Source organism: Bufo bufo, chromosome 6, assembly GCF_905171765.1.
Source record: "Bufo bufo chromosome 6, aBufBuf1.1, whole genome shotgun sequence".
Classification (NCBI taxonomy): domain Eukaryota; kingdom Metazoa; phylum Chordata; class Amphibia; order Anura; family Bufonidae; genus Bufo; species Bufo bufo.
In genome coordinates, this window is record NC_053394.1 from 257,149,390 (window position 1) to 257,162,984 (window position 13,595).

A 13,595-nucleotide genomic window follows, 5' to 3' on the forward strand; every position below is an offset into this window, starting at 1 on the left:
GCCGTTGAAGACTTCTTGATGTGCATCTATTGAGTAAAACTGCACCTCATAGACTTTCTTCTCACCCTCTACCTTCACTCTGCATATACAGTAATACTAGCAATGCTAAAAGATCTCTGCTACATTTCATATGCTCCCTCCTACACTTGGAGCAAAATGCGGAATAAATCATCTTAAAGGCATGTAGATTATGTGCGGTGTGAATGCAGGGGGTGGGCAGATCAGGAAGTTTGTGAGGTGCAACTTCAGCCAATAGCTGCAGAGCAGGAAGTGATGTCAGAGAAGTGAGTGTAGTTTTGATAAGTTCTCCTGTACAGCCCAGTAAGATGGAGTGGTTTTCTAACTGACTGTTGCATTAATGAGCATCTGCCAGCAGGATCAACCCTATAAAACCAGGCATGAGGTAGTATTGATCCTGCTGAGTAAAATGATACAATTTTGATGTATTTATGTGGCACCATTTCCAAGATATAAATGTTCTTATTTATATGCAAATTAGCTTATTGGTGCACCGAAGGTGAGCCTGAGCCCCTTGGAGCACCAGCTCTTGCTGCTCCCCCATCCCCCTTGATTGACAGGGCCAGACGAGATGTAATCTTGTACCCGTGCCATAGTTTTCACTATTGCAGATTCTCTGATGTCTGGACCTGTCAATGAAGGGGAATAAAGGAGGTGCAGAGTGGGGACTATATCTCAGTAAAAGCACAAAGGAAATACTGTATATAAAAAGGATACCAATTTACACATCCAGACCAACACTACCAGGCATGATGCCTGGCTTAATAGAGTGAATGCTGCTTTAGGACTGGTACTGTACAGAGTGCACAGGGAACTTACATTTGAGGGACATGGGTGGAAAAAAAAATGATGACCCTGCTAAATGACTCTAGCAATTGCACTTTACAAATTTGCCTGGAATTTCACATTAAAGAGAATTTTTAATTGTTTAGTAAATTCCTACATTTCCACTTGTTTAGTAAGTTCCTGTTCATGAATCATAAGTAATTATAAGATAAGATAATGGATTAGGACAAGGAGGCAATACATGTTAATGTAACCATGCAAAAGACATGCAGGAAAAAGGGTTGTTAAAGCCATACCAATGGGCATGGGGCATCCAGCCCATCCAGCCCTGGTATCCCCGGATCACCAATTTCGCCTTTTACACCTCGGTGTCCCTGTTCATAAAAACTATTTTTATTATTCCATAAGATGTCATACACCTTCAGTTTGATAGCAGCAGCTTGTACGAAGGCAAAGCTGTAGGACACCAACCTGGATTTAATAAACTGAAATTGATTTAGGGTTTCCCACCATAAAGTGAAGATATGACGTTCTGCCTTTGGTAATAACATAGATGGGATCATATGTAGATGTTTATAGTAGGACATTTTACCTCAAATGAATACTTTAAAGTTTGTAAAAAGTTACGTAATAGACTGAAAGCTGGACAAATAATTTGTCTAAATATTAAATCCAACTGTTGTGTTCAGCAGCTTTGCCACTTCTGGATATAATACCACCTGGTGGTGACAGTACTGAGGAAGGGAAGAAATGTCACCAACATTAGGTCGTTGCGTCAAAGATCTTCATGACACCTGGAAGGAATATTCTTTACAGGAAAAATCATGATTACAAAGCATAAAAAGTTATATACAATTAAGCTTTCATCTACTAAGCAAACAAAATCCTGTACAATTAATCCTTTGTTCTTCCCATCCTCAAATTCTATTTAAAATACATTGTAAAAATCAAACATACCAATGGGCAGGGTGCATCTAATCCAGGCGCTCCTTGGTCTCCCTTATCCCCTTTAGGCCCCCTAGAGCCTTTCTTCCCCCTTTCCCCCTGCAAATAATAATTAAGTTCAACAAGAGATGTAATGACTTTTGTAGGATCATCCACTTCAAAGTTGTTTTATAGAGCATATCGACCAAAATATCATTATATAATTGTATTTTATATGTGCTTTTTATATGTATGTCAATATGGATTTAGCATCATTTGGTTGTAATGTTACACATTATTAAAATCTGGCTGTAATTATGTCATTGATGATCTATGGCAGATTGCGTCAGTTTTAATATTTTTGCACTTTGTTTTGTTGTTGTATTGTGTCATCCCATATGATGGAAATACATAACTATGTACAGTCAACTACCAAAATAATTGAAACATAATCCATAATTGAAAAATTATATTGCACACAATAAAAAATTGTTGATGGATTTGCAGGGCAATGGTGGGAAATTTTTATTTCACAGAACCCCACATATCTATTATAATAATGTTATTAATGAAGAAATAGCAATCTAATTTTAGTATCTTACTTCTTGCTCAGATATAATTGGCTGAAGTTACAGGACTGTCACTGACTCACCGCTGTGGCCAGTCATTGGCTGCAGTAGCGATGTGACACACGTCAACAGGGAGATCCAAGACCTGCTGAGCCCAAGGGGGAGCAATGAAGCCGGAACCCAGCGGTGAGGATAAGGCAAGTATGATTGCCACTGTGGGTCCAGCCATACTGGGGATGTCTGTAAAAAGCTCCCCATGGGTGAACAACCCCATTAAAATAATTTTCTTATTGTGAATATAAATGAATGGGAGAGACCTGCAGTATCATTCACACCCACTACACATGTATAAAGCTTTGCCCTTTCCTGAGTGCTGCAGTTCCTTCAGTCAGCTAATTGGAGGGGTGCTGAGAGTCGCACTCCTACCGATCTGATATTGATGACCTATCCTAAAGATAGGTCATCAATATTAAAGTCAAGAAAAACTACTTTAACTGAGTGGCAAATATGCCATGCAGGGGCATAACTATAATTCATAGGGAACCATAACAAAATAAGATGGGGCCCTCACCACCTAGTGTAACACAGCAGCATAAGTAGCAATAATTAAATGTATAATAGCATCATCTATCAGAAGACCCACATCATAGCAAAAAGCCACCATATTGTTATTCCCCACAAAAGGTACAGTGTTCCTGCACCTGAATAGGCCCCCAATGCCTCTGGGCGCCATAGCAAGAGATAGATTATGTTTTTTTTTGAGGTTCGAATCCGACCAAGGACAACATCTACATGAAGTTTGTATCTTCTTCCCATGTTTGTGTGGGTTTCCTCCTGGTACACCGGTTTCCGGTCCAAAGACATACTGATAGGGAACTTAGATTTTGAGCCCCATTGGGGACAGCTTGATGCTAATGTCTGTAAAGCGCTGCCGAATATAGTAGCGCTATATAAGTGCATAAAATAAATAAATAAAATCTGCGGGCAACATGTTATGGAGTAGGAGGAGCTGAGCATTTATTTATTTAGTAATTTAATATTTAAATCTCTGCCCTTTCTACGCTTAGCAGTCATGTGGGCGCTCTTATCAGTGATTGTTAGCTCTCTATGTAAGCTTAAAGGGGTTATCCAACACTATAAAAATGTCCCCCATATGCCGGGCCCCTCACACTGAATATACTTACCTAGCTCCCCGCACCGTCGCTGCTGCTTCTCCCCGCGAGCGGATGAAAACATCTGGTGTCGGGAGGGGGGGGGGGGGGGGGAAGCAGCCAATGGCAGGCGGGAACGGGGACGAGCCTCCAAAGCATCGTGGGAGACGCTAGGGATGCTCATCCCCATCTGCCATTGGTTTCTCCCACCCGACACCGGATGTTTTTATCCGCACACGGGGAGAAGCAGCAGCGGCGGTGCGGGGACCAGGAGCGGCGCAGGAAGCCGGGAGCCAGGTAAGTATATTCAGTGTGAGCGGCCCGGCATATGGGGGGCATTTTTATAGTGTATAGTGTTTATAGAGAGCTATCAATCACTGATAAGAACGCCCATATGACTGCTAAGCGTAGAAAGATAATCCCTTTAAACATACAGAGTTAACTGTCAGTCACTAAACAGGACTGCCCACGTGACTCCTAAGCATAGAAAGAACACAATTCTAAGTGATTCAATTACAAGGTTTACTGAAACTTTTCCCAGGACTATATATAATCTATATATACAAAACTATATAGAAATCTTCTCAGTTCCTCCTTCTCTATAACCTGCTGTCTGCAGATTGAACTGCATTTCATATTGACAGGTTCCCTTTAACAGTCAGGAAAATGTCACAACCGTTATTAAGGTTGTAATAGCTATCATTTCCAGTTTTCACTTTTGGAAAACTTAAAAGAAATGATTCAAATGTATGGCTGACCATGTTTTTCCCTAGGCGAAAAACAGCAAAGCGAGACCCACAGTGACCTGCTGATCACAATACCACCATAATTACATAGAAGCAATGTCGTTGGGAGGCAACTGCTTTAAGGAAGTTTCTAAAGTGTATTCTTTATCCAACAGGCAAGTCTAAAAGTGCTTCTGAAAGACATGATAGCAACGTGTTTTATGGGGCATTTCCACTGTTACTACTTTTGCTGTTAAAGGGTTTCTATCACTTCGTATGACATAATTAGTTGTCAGACACTAGCGATCTGCTAGTGTCTGCTCTGGCCAACCATCCTACTATAATCGCTTGTAGGGCAGCGGTTTTGCTAAAAAACTAACTTTTATAAATATGCTAATGAGCCTCTAGGTGCTATGTGGGCGTCATTAGCACCTAGAGGCTCCGTCTACCTTCATACACAGCCGCCGCCCAGCGCGTCCCTCCAGCCCGCCCATGTCCTCCTCCGTGTGACGCAGCGGACGAGTTCTCGCGCATGCGCCGTGCGCGGCTGTATTCGGCGCATTTGAGATCTCAGCTCGGAGCGGTCAGACATTCAATGCACATGCGCCGAATACAGCCGCGCATGCGCATTAAATGTCTGACCGCTGCGAGCTGAGATCTCAAATGCGCCGAATACAGCCGCGCACGGCGCATGCGCGAGAACTCGTCCGCTGCGTCACACGGAGGAGGACATGGGCGGGCTGGAGGGACGCGCTGGGCGGCAGGTGTGTATGAAGGTAGACGGAGCCTCTAGGTGCTAATGACGCCCACATAGCACCTAGAGGCTCATTAGCATATTTATAAAAGTTAGTTTTTTAGCAAAACCGCTGCCCCACAAGTGATTATAGTAGGATGGTTGGCCAGAGCAGACACTAGCAGATCGCTAGTGTCTGACAGCTAATTATGTCATACGAAGTGATAGAAACCCTATAATATAGTGTCATATCTGGTGTTTGGGTGAGCATGCTCGGCCAAACACTAGTTCGGCTCGAGCATCGCAATGCTCGGCACATCGCGGTGTTCGGCCGAATACCGCGTGTGCTTGAGCGCAATGCTCGAGTCTCCTCTCCGCACGTTCTTGGCTGCTACGCAGCCAATAAACGTGCAGGTAACTACTGCCATCCACTGTAATGCCGTAGCCATTGACTGGCCTGAACGCGTCATTGGGTGCTATATAGCACCCGATGACAAGTGTTCGGCTCAGTATTAGTCAGGGAGAGCTGGAGAGCTGGAGAGCAGAAGCGAGAGATAGTGTAGGGATTGAAATAGCAATATTTTAGTTTTTTTACTTGTAATAGACCCAAAATTCCATTTAAGGACTATTGTGTGTGGCAGCAATATATATTTTTAGCGCAACCTGCACTAAATAGCTTGCAATTGTTTGGCCGCTGCAGACAGCGAAATTATCTATACTACATCTCCTGTCTAACGTGTGCGCAGCCTAAAAATATCTGTGACATCCAGTGAACTTTTTCCGTAGACAGTGTCCGCTGCGGACACTTACATTACCTGCGCTACATCTCCTGTATAATGTTTACGTATCCAAAATAACAGTGACATTATTTCAGTGTCATTTTTTAATTAGCCGCTGGTGACAGCAACATTACTTGCGCTATACCTCCAGTATAACGTTAGCGCATCCGAAATATCAGTGACATTCAGTGTAATTTTTTGGCTGCTGGTGGCAGCGACATTACCTGCCCTACATCTCCTGTATAACGTTTGCCCATCCTAAATAACAGTGACATTAATTCAGTGTAATTTTTTATTAGCGCTGGTGACAGCGACATTACTTGCGCTATACCTCCAGTATAATGTTAGTGCAGCCTAAAAATATCTGTGACATCCAGTGTACTTTTTCTGTAGACAGTGTCCATTGCGGACAGTTACATTACATGCGCTACATCTCCTGTATAACATTTGCGTATCCGAGATATCAGTGACATTCAGTCAAATGTATTTGCTGTTGCAGCGACATTACCTGTGCTACATCTCCTGTATAACGTTTGCCCATCCTAAATATCAGTGAGATTCATTCAGTGTAATTTTTTATTAGCCTGTGGTGACAGCATCATTACTTGCGCTATACCTCCTGTATAACGTTTGTGCAGCCTAAATATCAGTGACATGCATTCAGTGTAATTTTTTATTAGGCAGTGGTGACAGCGACATTACTTGCGCTATACCTCCTGTATAACGTTTGTGCAACCTAAATATCAGTGACATTATTCACTGTAATTTTTTATTAGGCGGTGGTGACAGCGACATTACTTGCACTATACCTCCTGTATAACATGTGCGCATCCTAAATATCAGTGATATTAATTCAGTGTAATTATTTATTAGCCGGTGGTGACAGCGATATTGATTGCGCTATACCTCTTGTATAACATTTGCGCATCCTAAAATTATCTGTGACATTCAGTGTACTTTTTTCATAGACGCTGCAGACAGCGACATTATCTGTGCTATATCTTCTGTTTAACGTGTGCGCATCTTAAAAATATCTGTGACATTCTGTGTACTTTATTTGCGCAAACACTTACAAAGCCTGCGCTACTGTACGTATGACATACTTGCAAGCATATATACCATTTAATATGCGCAAGGCGAGCAGTAAGGGACAGGGAAGTGGCCGTGCTCCTGATGGTGCACGCAGAGGCTGTGGCCCTGGGCACGGTGAAACTATGCCTGCTGCCAGAGCACAAGAAACACACTCATCCACGATACCTAGCTTCATGTCCCAGTTTGCAGGGCGGCGCAGGACACCACTCTCGAAGTCAGACCAGTGCGATCAGGTGGTCGGTTGGATTGCAGCAGATAATGCTTCCAGTCGGTTAAGCACAAAGTCCACAGAGTCCACACTTCCACAAAGTCCAGTCTCAGTAGCCAAGAGTCTGGTCAACAGAATAATCACCCTGATCCTCCTTCCTCCCACCATGGAGAGTCTTGGCAAACAAGTGATCCCACACTCGGATATTCTGAGGAGCTCTTTTCATCGCCATTCCTTAATTTGGGCCTCTCGCCAAGCCCGCTTGAAGAGGGACACGAGGAGATCTTGTGCCCTGATTCCCAAACTCTGGAGCATCCCAGACAGGAGAAGATGATGGTGGGGAACGGCAATTCGTGTTTCACGAGGTGAATGATGATGATGATGAGACACAGTTGCCAATAAGTCAACCGCAATTAGTGTCTCAAGAGGTTCATGATAAGGATGAGACAATTGTCAATAACTGAGGTTGTTGTTAGGTCAACAAGTCAGAAGGATGACCAGAGTGAGGAAGTGGAAGAGGAGATGCTGGACGATGAAGTCATTGACCCAACCTTGGAAGGTGGCAAGCCGAGCAAGGACAGCAGTACATAGGGGGAGGGATCAGCAGCACCGCAACAGGCTGGAAGAGGCAGTGGGGTGGTAAAAGGGAGTAGGCGGGCCACATCCAACAGGCCCGCAACTGTTCCCCGGAGCACCCCCTTGCGGAAATCCCTCTTGCCAAGAGGTAGGTGTTCTGCATTATGGCGCTTTTTTAAGGAAAGTGCGGACGATAAAAGATTTGTCATTTTAAACCTGTGCCATACCAAAATGAGCAGGGGCATGAACAGTAGCAACCTAACCACCACCAGCATGATCCGCCACATGGCATCAAAGCACCCTAATAGGTGGGCGGAACACCTGGGTCCAGAACCAGTGTCTGCAGGTCACACCACTGCCTCATCTTCCCCTGTGTTACGTGCTGGCCAATCCCTTGTTCAAGATGCAGGCCCTTCGCAAGCCCCATCAGCTAGCACATACACTTCTGTGTCCCAGCGCAGCGTACAGTTTTCTATACCCCAGGCCTTTGAACGAAAGCGCAAATACCCAGCCACCCACCCACAGACCATAGCACTAAATGCGCACCTTTCCAAATTGCTGGCCCTGGAAATGTTGCCAGTTAGGCTTGTGGACACTGAGGCTTTCCGCAGCCTGATGGCGGCAGCTGTCCCACGGTACTCTGTCCCAGCCACCAATATTTTTTACGGTGTGCAGTCCCAGCCTTACACCAGCATGTGTCCCTTAACATCACCCGTGCCCTGACCAACGCAGTTATTGGGAAGGTCCACTTAACGACCGACACATGGACAAGTGCTTTTGGCCAGGAACGCTACATTTCCCTGACAGCACACTGGGTGAACGTTGTGGAGGCCGGGAGCGAGTCGTACCCTGGGATGGCACAGGTGCTACCGACGCCAAGGATTGCGGGCCCTCCTTCCATCAGGGTTTCCGCCACCACCTATGTTAGTAGCTGCAACCTGCCCTTCTGCTCCTCTGTCTCCTCCTCCACTTCCACCTCTAAATTATCATCTTGCAGCACCAGTCAGCCATCAGTCAGTAGCTGGAAGCAGTGTAGCACTGCAGTGGGGAAGCGGCAACAGGCCGTGCTTAAACTGATCTGGTTAGGTGACAAACAGCACACCACCGCAGAGCTGTGGCAGGGGATAAGGGACCAGACTGAGCTGTGGCTCTCGCCACTCAACCTACAACCAGGCATGGTTGTGTCTGATAATGGCCGTAACTTGGTGGTGGCTTTGGAGATCGGCAAGCTCACACACATACCATGTCTAGCCCACGTGTTCAACCTAGTGGTTCAGCGGTTTCTCAAAACCTACCCCATTTTGCCTGAGCTACTGGTGAAGGTGAGCCGCGTGTGTGCCCATTTCCGCAAGTCATCGACAGCTTCCGCCGGTCTTGCAATGCCGCAGCATTGCTTGCAATTGCCAGCTCACCGACTGTTGTGCGATGTGAGCATGCGCTGGAACTCCACGTTCCACATTTTGGCAAGGCTTTGTGAGCAGCAGAGGGCAGTAGTGGAATACCAGCTGCAACATGGTTGTCGCCTTTCCAGTCAGCTTCCGCTCTTCACAAGCGACGAGTGGGCATTGATGTCTGACCTCTGTAAGGTTTTATGCAACTTTGAGGAATCAACACAGATGGTGAGTGGCGATAACGCTATTATCAGCGTAAACATCTCAATTCTGTGTCTACTCAGACGCTCGTTGGAAGTTTTATTCCTTCATTTATTCAGCGTGGATGGGTAGAAGAAGAGGAAGAGGCTAAGGAGATTGAGAGTCATCCTCCTGATGAGGACAGCGAAGTCTTGTCTGTTGGGACACATGGATGACTTTATGTTAGGCTGACTTTCCCGTGACCCTCACGTTCTACGCATTTTGGCCAACACCGATTACTGGTTGTTCACCCTTCTCGACCCCCGCTACAAAGAGAACTTCTCATCTCTCATTTCTGTGGTGGAGAGAACGAGCAAAATGGTGCAATACCAGAAGGTCCTTGTGGAAAAATTTCTCAAAAAATTCAACGTTGGCTGCAGAGTACGTAGTTCCTTGACCAACCGAGGAGGGGAGACAAGGGGAACACACAGCAGTTCCAGCACGACAACACTCTCCAAGGCCTGGGCCAGTTTTATGACACCCCGCCAGCACCCTCAACCTGGTGCGAGGCCTAGTGTCACAAGGAGGGAAAAATTTTGGAAGATGGTGAAGGAGTATATAGCAGACCGTGTCAGCGTCCTCAGTGATCCCTGTGTGCCTTACAACTATTGGGTGTCCAAGCTGGACACGTGGCATGAACTGGCGCTCTACGCCTTGGAGGTTCTGGCCTGCCCTGCCGCTAGCGTTTTGTCAGAGCGTGTATTTCATAAAGTAGGCGGCGCAGGCACGTCACGTGACATCAGTGAGTTCCGGCCGCCCGCCCTGCTCTGCCTGCTACAGGACATTTAGTAAGTACGGTAGTACAGATGGGGCTTGGGATCGGAACGTCAATTAAAGCTATTATTATAAAATGTTTAGGCATTAAGGAAGTGAGTGAGCTGTGGGCGCGGAGTACAGTGACCGCACCGGCCCCACCGCATTTGCATGACATCGGCCCCTCCTCCCTCCCCCCTCCCACAGGTTTAGCTATGGTATATTAGGGCATCTGTGGATGCCACTATTATGGGGTGGGGGATATGTGGATGGCACTGTTATGGGGTGGGGGATCTGTGGGTGACACATATATAGCAGTGCCATCCACAGATCCACTTCCCATAACAGTGCCATCCACAGATCCACTTCCCATAACAGTGCTATCCACAGATCACCCCCCATAACAGTGCCATCCACAGATCCCCCCATAACAGTGCCATCCACAGATCCCCCCATAACAGTGCCATCCACAGATCCCCTCTATAACAGTGCGTCATCCACAGATCCCCCATAATAGTGTCATGCACAGACCACCATTAGTTCAAAACCCACCAAAAGCACACCTTTTGGTTAAAAAAATGTTTTTCTTATTTTCCTCCTCAAAAACCTAGGTGCGTCTTATGAGCCGGTGCGTCTTATAGGGCGAAAAATATGGTATATAGTTCAATCTCCCTTTTCTCGTCCTCCTCCTCCATCATATCAACATGCTTATTAGGCTGCCCTCGCTCCTAATGTTTTAGAAGGTCAGTTCAGCAGAAGGCCCTCACCCATTATGTTTTTGAGGGTCACCAGCAGGCCCTCAACCATAATGTTTTAGAGGGTCAGCTCAGCAGCAGACCCTCACCCCTAAATTTTTAGATGGTCAGCTCGGCAGCAGGCCCTTGCCCACAAAATGTTTTAGGTGGTCTGCTTGGCAGCAGGCCCTCGCCCGTAATGTTTTAGATGCCTTCTCCCACAATTTTTTTTAGATGGTCAGCTTGGCAGCAGGCCCTCGCCAACAATTTTTTTTAGATGGTCAGCTCGGCAGCAGGCCCTTGCCCACAACATTTTTTAGATAGTCAGCTCGGCAGCAGGCCCACGCCCACAACATTTTTTAGATGGTCAGCTCGGCAGCAGGCCCACGCCCCTAATGTTTTAGAAGGTCAGCTTAGCAGCCCTCGCCCGTAATGTTTTAGAGGGTCACCAGCAGGCCATCAATCATAATTTTTCAAGGGTGTGTATGATGCCCTCCTTTATGTCTAATAAAGGGTGTATTGGAGTGCCGGTTACTTGTAATTTTTGTAAGCCCTTTCACTTAGTGCATAGGCTTTATGAGTGTAGGAGTCCCACTACCTGAACAATTGTACCACAATGTGAATGAGGCCCTTGTTTATGTGATATACAGGTTGTATCGGAGTACCTCTTCCTTGTAATTTTTGGCAGGACTTGCACTTTACTATACAAGTAAATATACAGGAAAGAATGATTCCTAACAATTTTTCCTCTAAAATTGACTTTATCTTCGGATTGTTGCATATTATTGTCAGTCTGCAAAAGTGGCGTACTACTCAGAGAACATCGTTCCCAGCAACGATCTGGGAGTCCAAGATGCATCCAGACATCCTCCCCATGCTGTTCCCAAACCATTTCATTGGTGTTTCCACCATTTTCTGACCTTCTCCTATGAACCAGTCTCCCTCCCCTCTTCAGAGCAGAGGGTACCTGGTTTAATGCTCGGGTTCTCCCATTGACTTCCATAGTGCTCGGTAGAGCACCCGAGAATCCCGAGGTGTTCTACTCGAGCACCCGAGCACTTTGGTGCTTGACCAACACTAGTCATATCACCTCCCCAAAAAAAATTGTTTTTATGGCAGGGACATGACCTATTGTGATTATTCCAAGTGCTCCTGAGCCTGTTTGCCAGACATGGTATTCCTGTTTCTATTAATTTGGTAGTTAACTGTACAATTATTTAGTAAAATCAAAAGAGATTATTTGAAGTCTGAATTTATGTAATGTCAACATGATATATCCTCTAATCACCCATACTTCTCATTGTCAAAAATCTACTCATTATGACTAATCTGTCAATGATGTACACTGGCGGAAGGGATGGTTAACGTAAAGGTCCACCTTGCAGCACAAATGTGAAGCAGAGCAACTAGTGATGAGCTAAGCAAGCTTCGGATCCTAGATCCGAAGTCGCTTTGCTCAAAACTTCAGTTTAATACTGTACGGAGATCTGTCTCCGTACAGCATTAAAATTTACGGCCTTTGATGAGGCGAAGTCAGTTATTCCCGAAGTCTTACAAGACTTTGGTGAAAAACTTTGGTACTTGATTTTTAAACTGAAAAAAAACATTTTAAAACTTGGAACCAAACTCGGCTTCGGTTCCTCGGAACCAAAGCTGAGTTCGGATCCAAGTTTTGAAATGATTTTTCAGTTTAAAAAGTCAACCAATAAGAGTGCTTCTCTTAATTTTTTTAATCTGAGAAGGGGAATTGTAGTGGTTTCTATGAGTAACTGCTCCAATTTATATTCTGACTACTTTTTGATATAAGGCTACACTGGACAATAAGAAGCATGGGCTGGTACTTTATAAATTCTGTTAGGGCCCTTTCACATGGGCCAACCATTGGGGCAATTATCATTATTGTTGCTGAAAATTGTCCTGTGTAAAGGTGCCGCTGTTTACCTGATGTATGTGCAAACATTCGTTCATCGAAACATTGCTGATGCAGGTACTAAAATGATCATTTCTGGGCAGCAGATTATGCTGTGTAAACGGTGATCTACTGCCCATAAACAATAATTTTTCATGGGGACAAGCAATCCCATAAAACATAGGTGACTGCTGCATGTAAATGCAATTCTCACCCTCTGTGACGAGTTAAATTGCCTTTATCTACCATAGTGTGTTCGGAATAGCAGTACTAATTGAGTTTTTCACATGTACTGTATTTAGTGCAATTTAATGCTGGTCATTTCAGATATCAGAGGCATATAAACAGCATGATTTAGACAGCAAATGAGGACATTCTAGTTGTAACGTGGTAAATGTACATTATTGATGACAAGCGATGCTTGCATGTTTCTTGTTCTTAGCTATGTTAGAAAGGATTGTACACTGTTTATTATGTTTATTTATTTTTGCATTATATTGTGGAAGAAGCTTAAATGTCTGTTTAATGCAAATTAGAAAATGTAGGAAATGATTAAGCAATTACAGTAAGGCATGTGTGGTTTGCAGAATGAATATAGGATGTGAAAAGCAGGGGAATTAAAACCAAGGAGAGGGAACTTCAACAAAGAAAGGATAATCCAGGAGAAAAATGGAGGAGGTTGGAGGAAAGACCCAGGTAAATAGGCACGAGTTAATGAAAAGGATAAAGGGGACAAAGGTGAACCTGTGAAAAGCAAAGAAAATACACACGCCAAGTGAAAAGGAAATGTAGCAAGACTGGATTGCACAAGTGCAGAGTGAACACATTTCATTTGGTGTTTCCAGTAACCTGTGGCCACTGTAGACCACAACATTACACAAAGCTTCTGTTCAGGAATGTATGCTTCAAAATCTACAGATGCTCCTATCACACAGAATTTTCTGTATCGGACTTTACAGGAAATATTTTCCACAAAAGGCTCTGAATGGGTTAAAAAATAAAAAATA

At 44.7% G+C, this 13,595-nt stretch overlaps 1 protein-coding gene across 14 annotated transcripts in view; it reads right to left on the minus strand.

The window, feature by feature from the left end:
- The window catches only part of COL13A1 (collagen type XIII alpha 1 chain), a 263,539-nt gene that overhangs the window by 14,822 nt on the left and 235,122 nt on the right, over positions 1–13,595 (minus strand). For all 14 annotated transcript variants that reach the window (XM_040436364.1, XM_040436362.1, XM_040436356.1 and 11 more), the window contains one exon: positions 1,762–1,848. In XM_040436364.1, the coding sequence (XP_040292298.1) occupies positions 1,762–1,848 (87 nt within the window). The remainder of the gene's footprint in view (positions 1–1,761; positions 1,849–13,595) is intronic.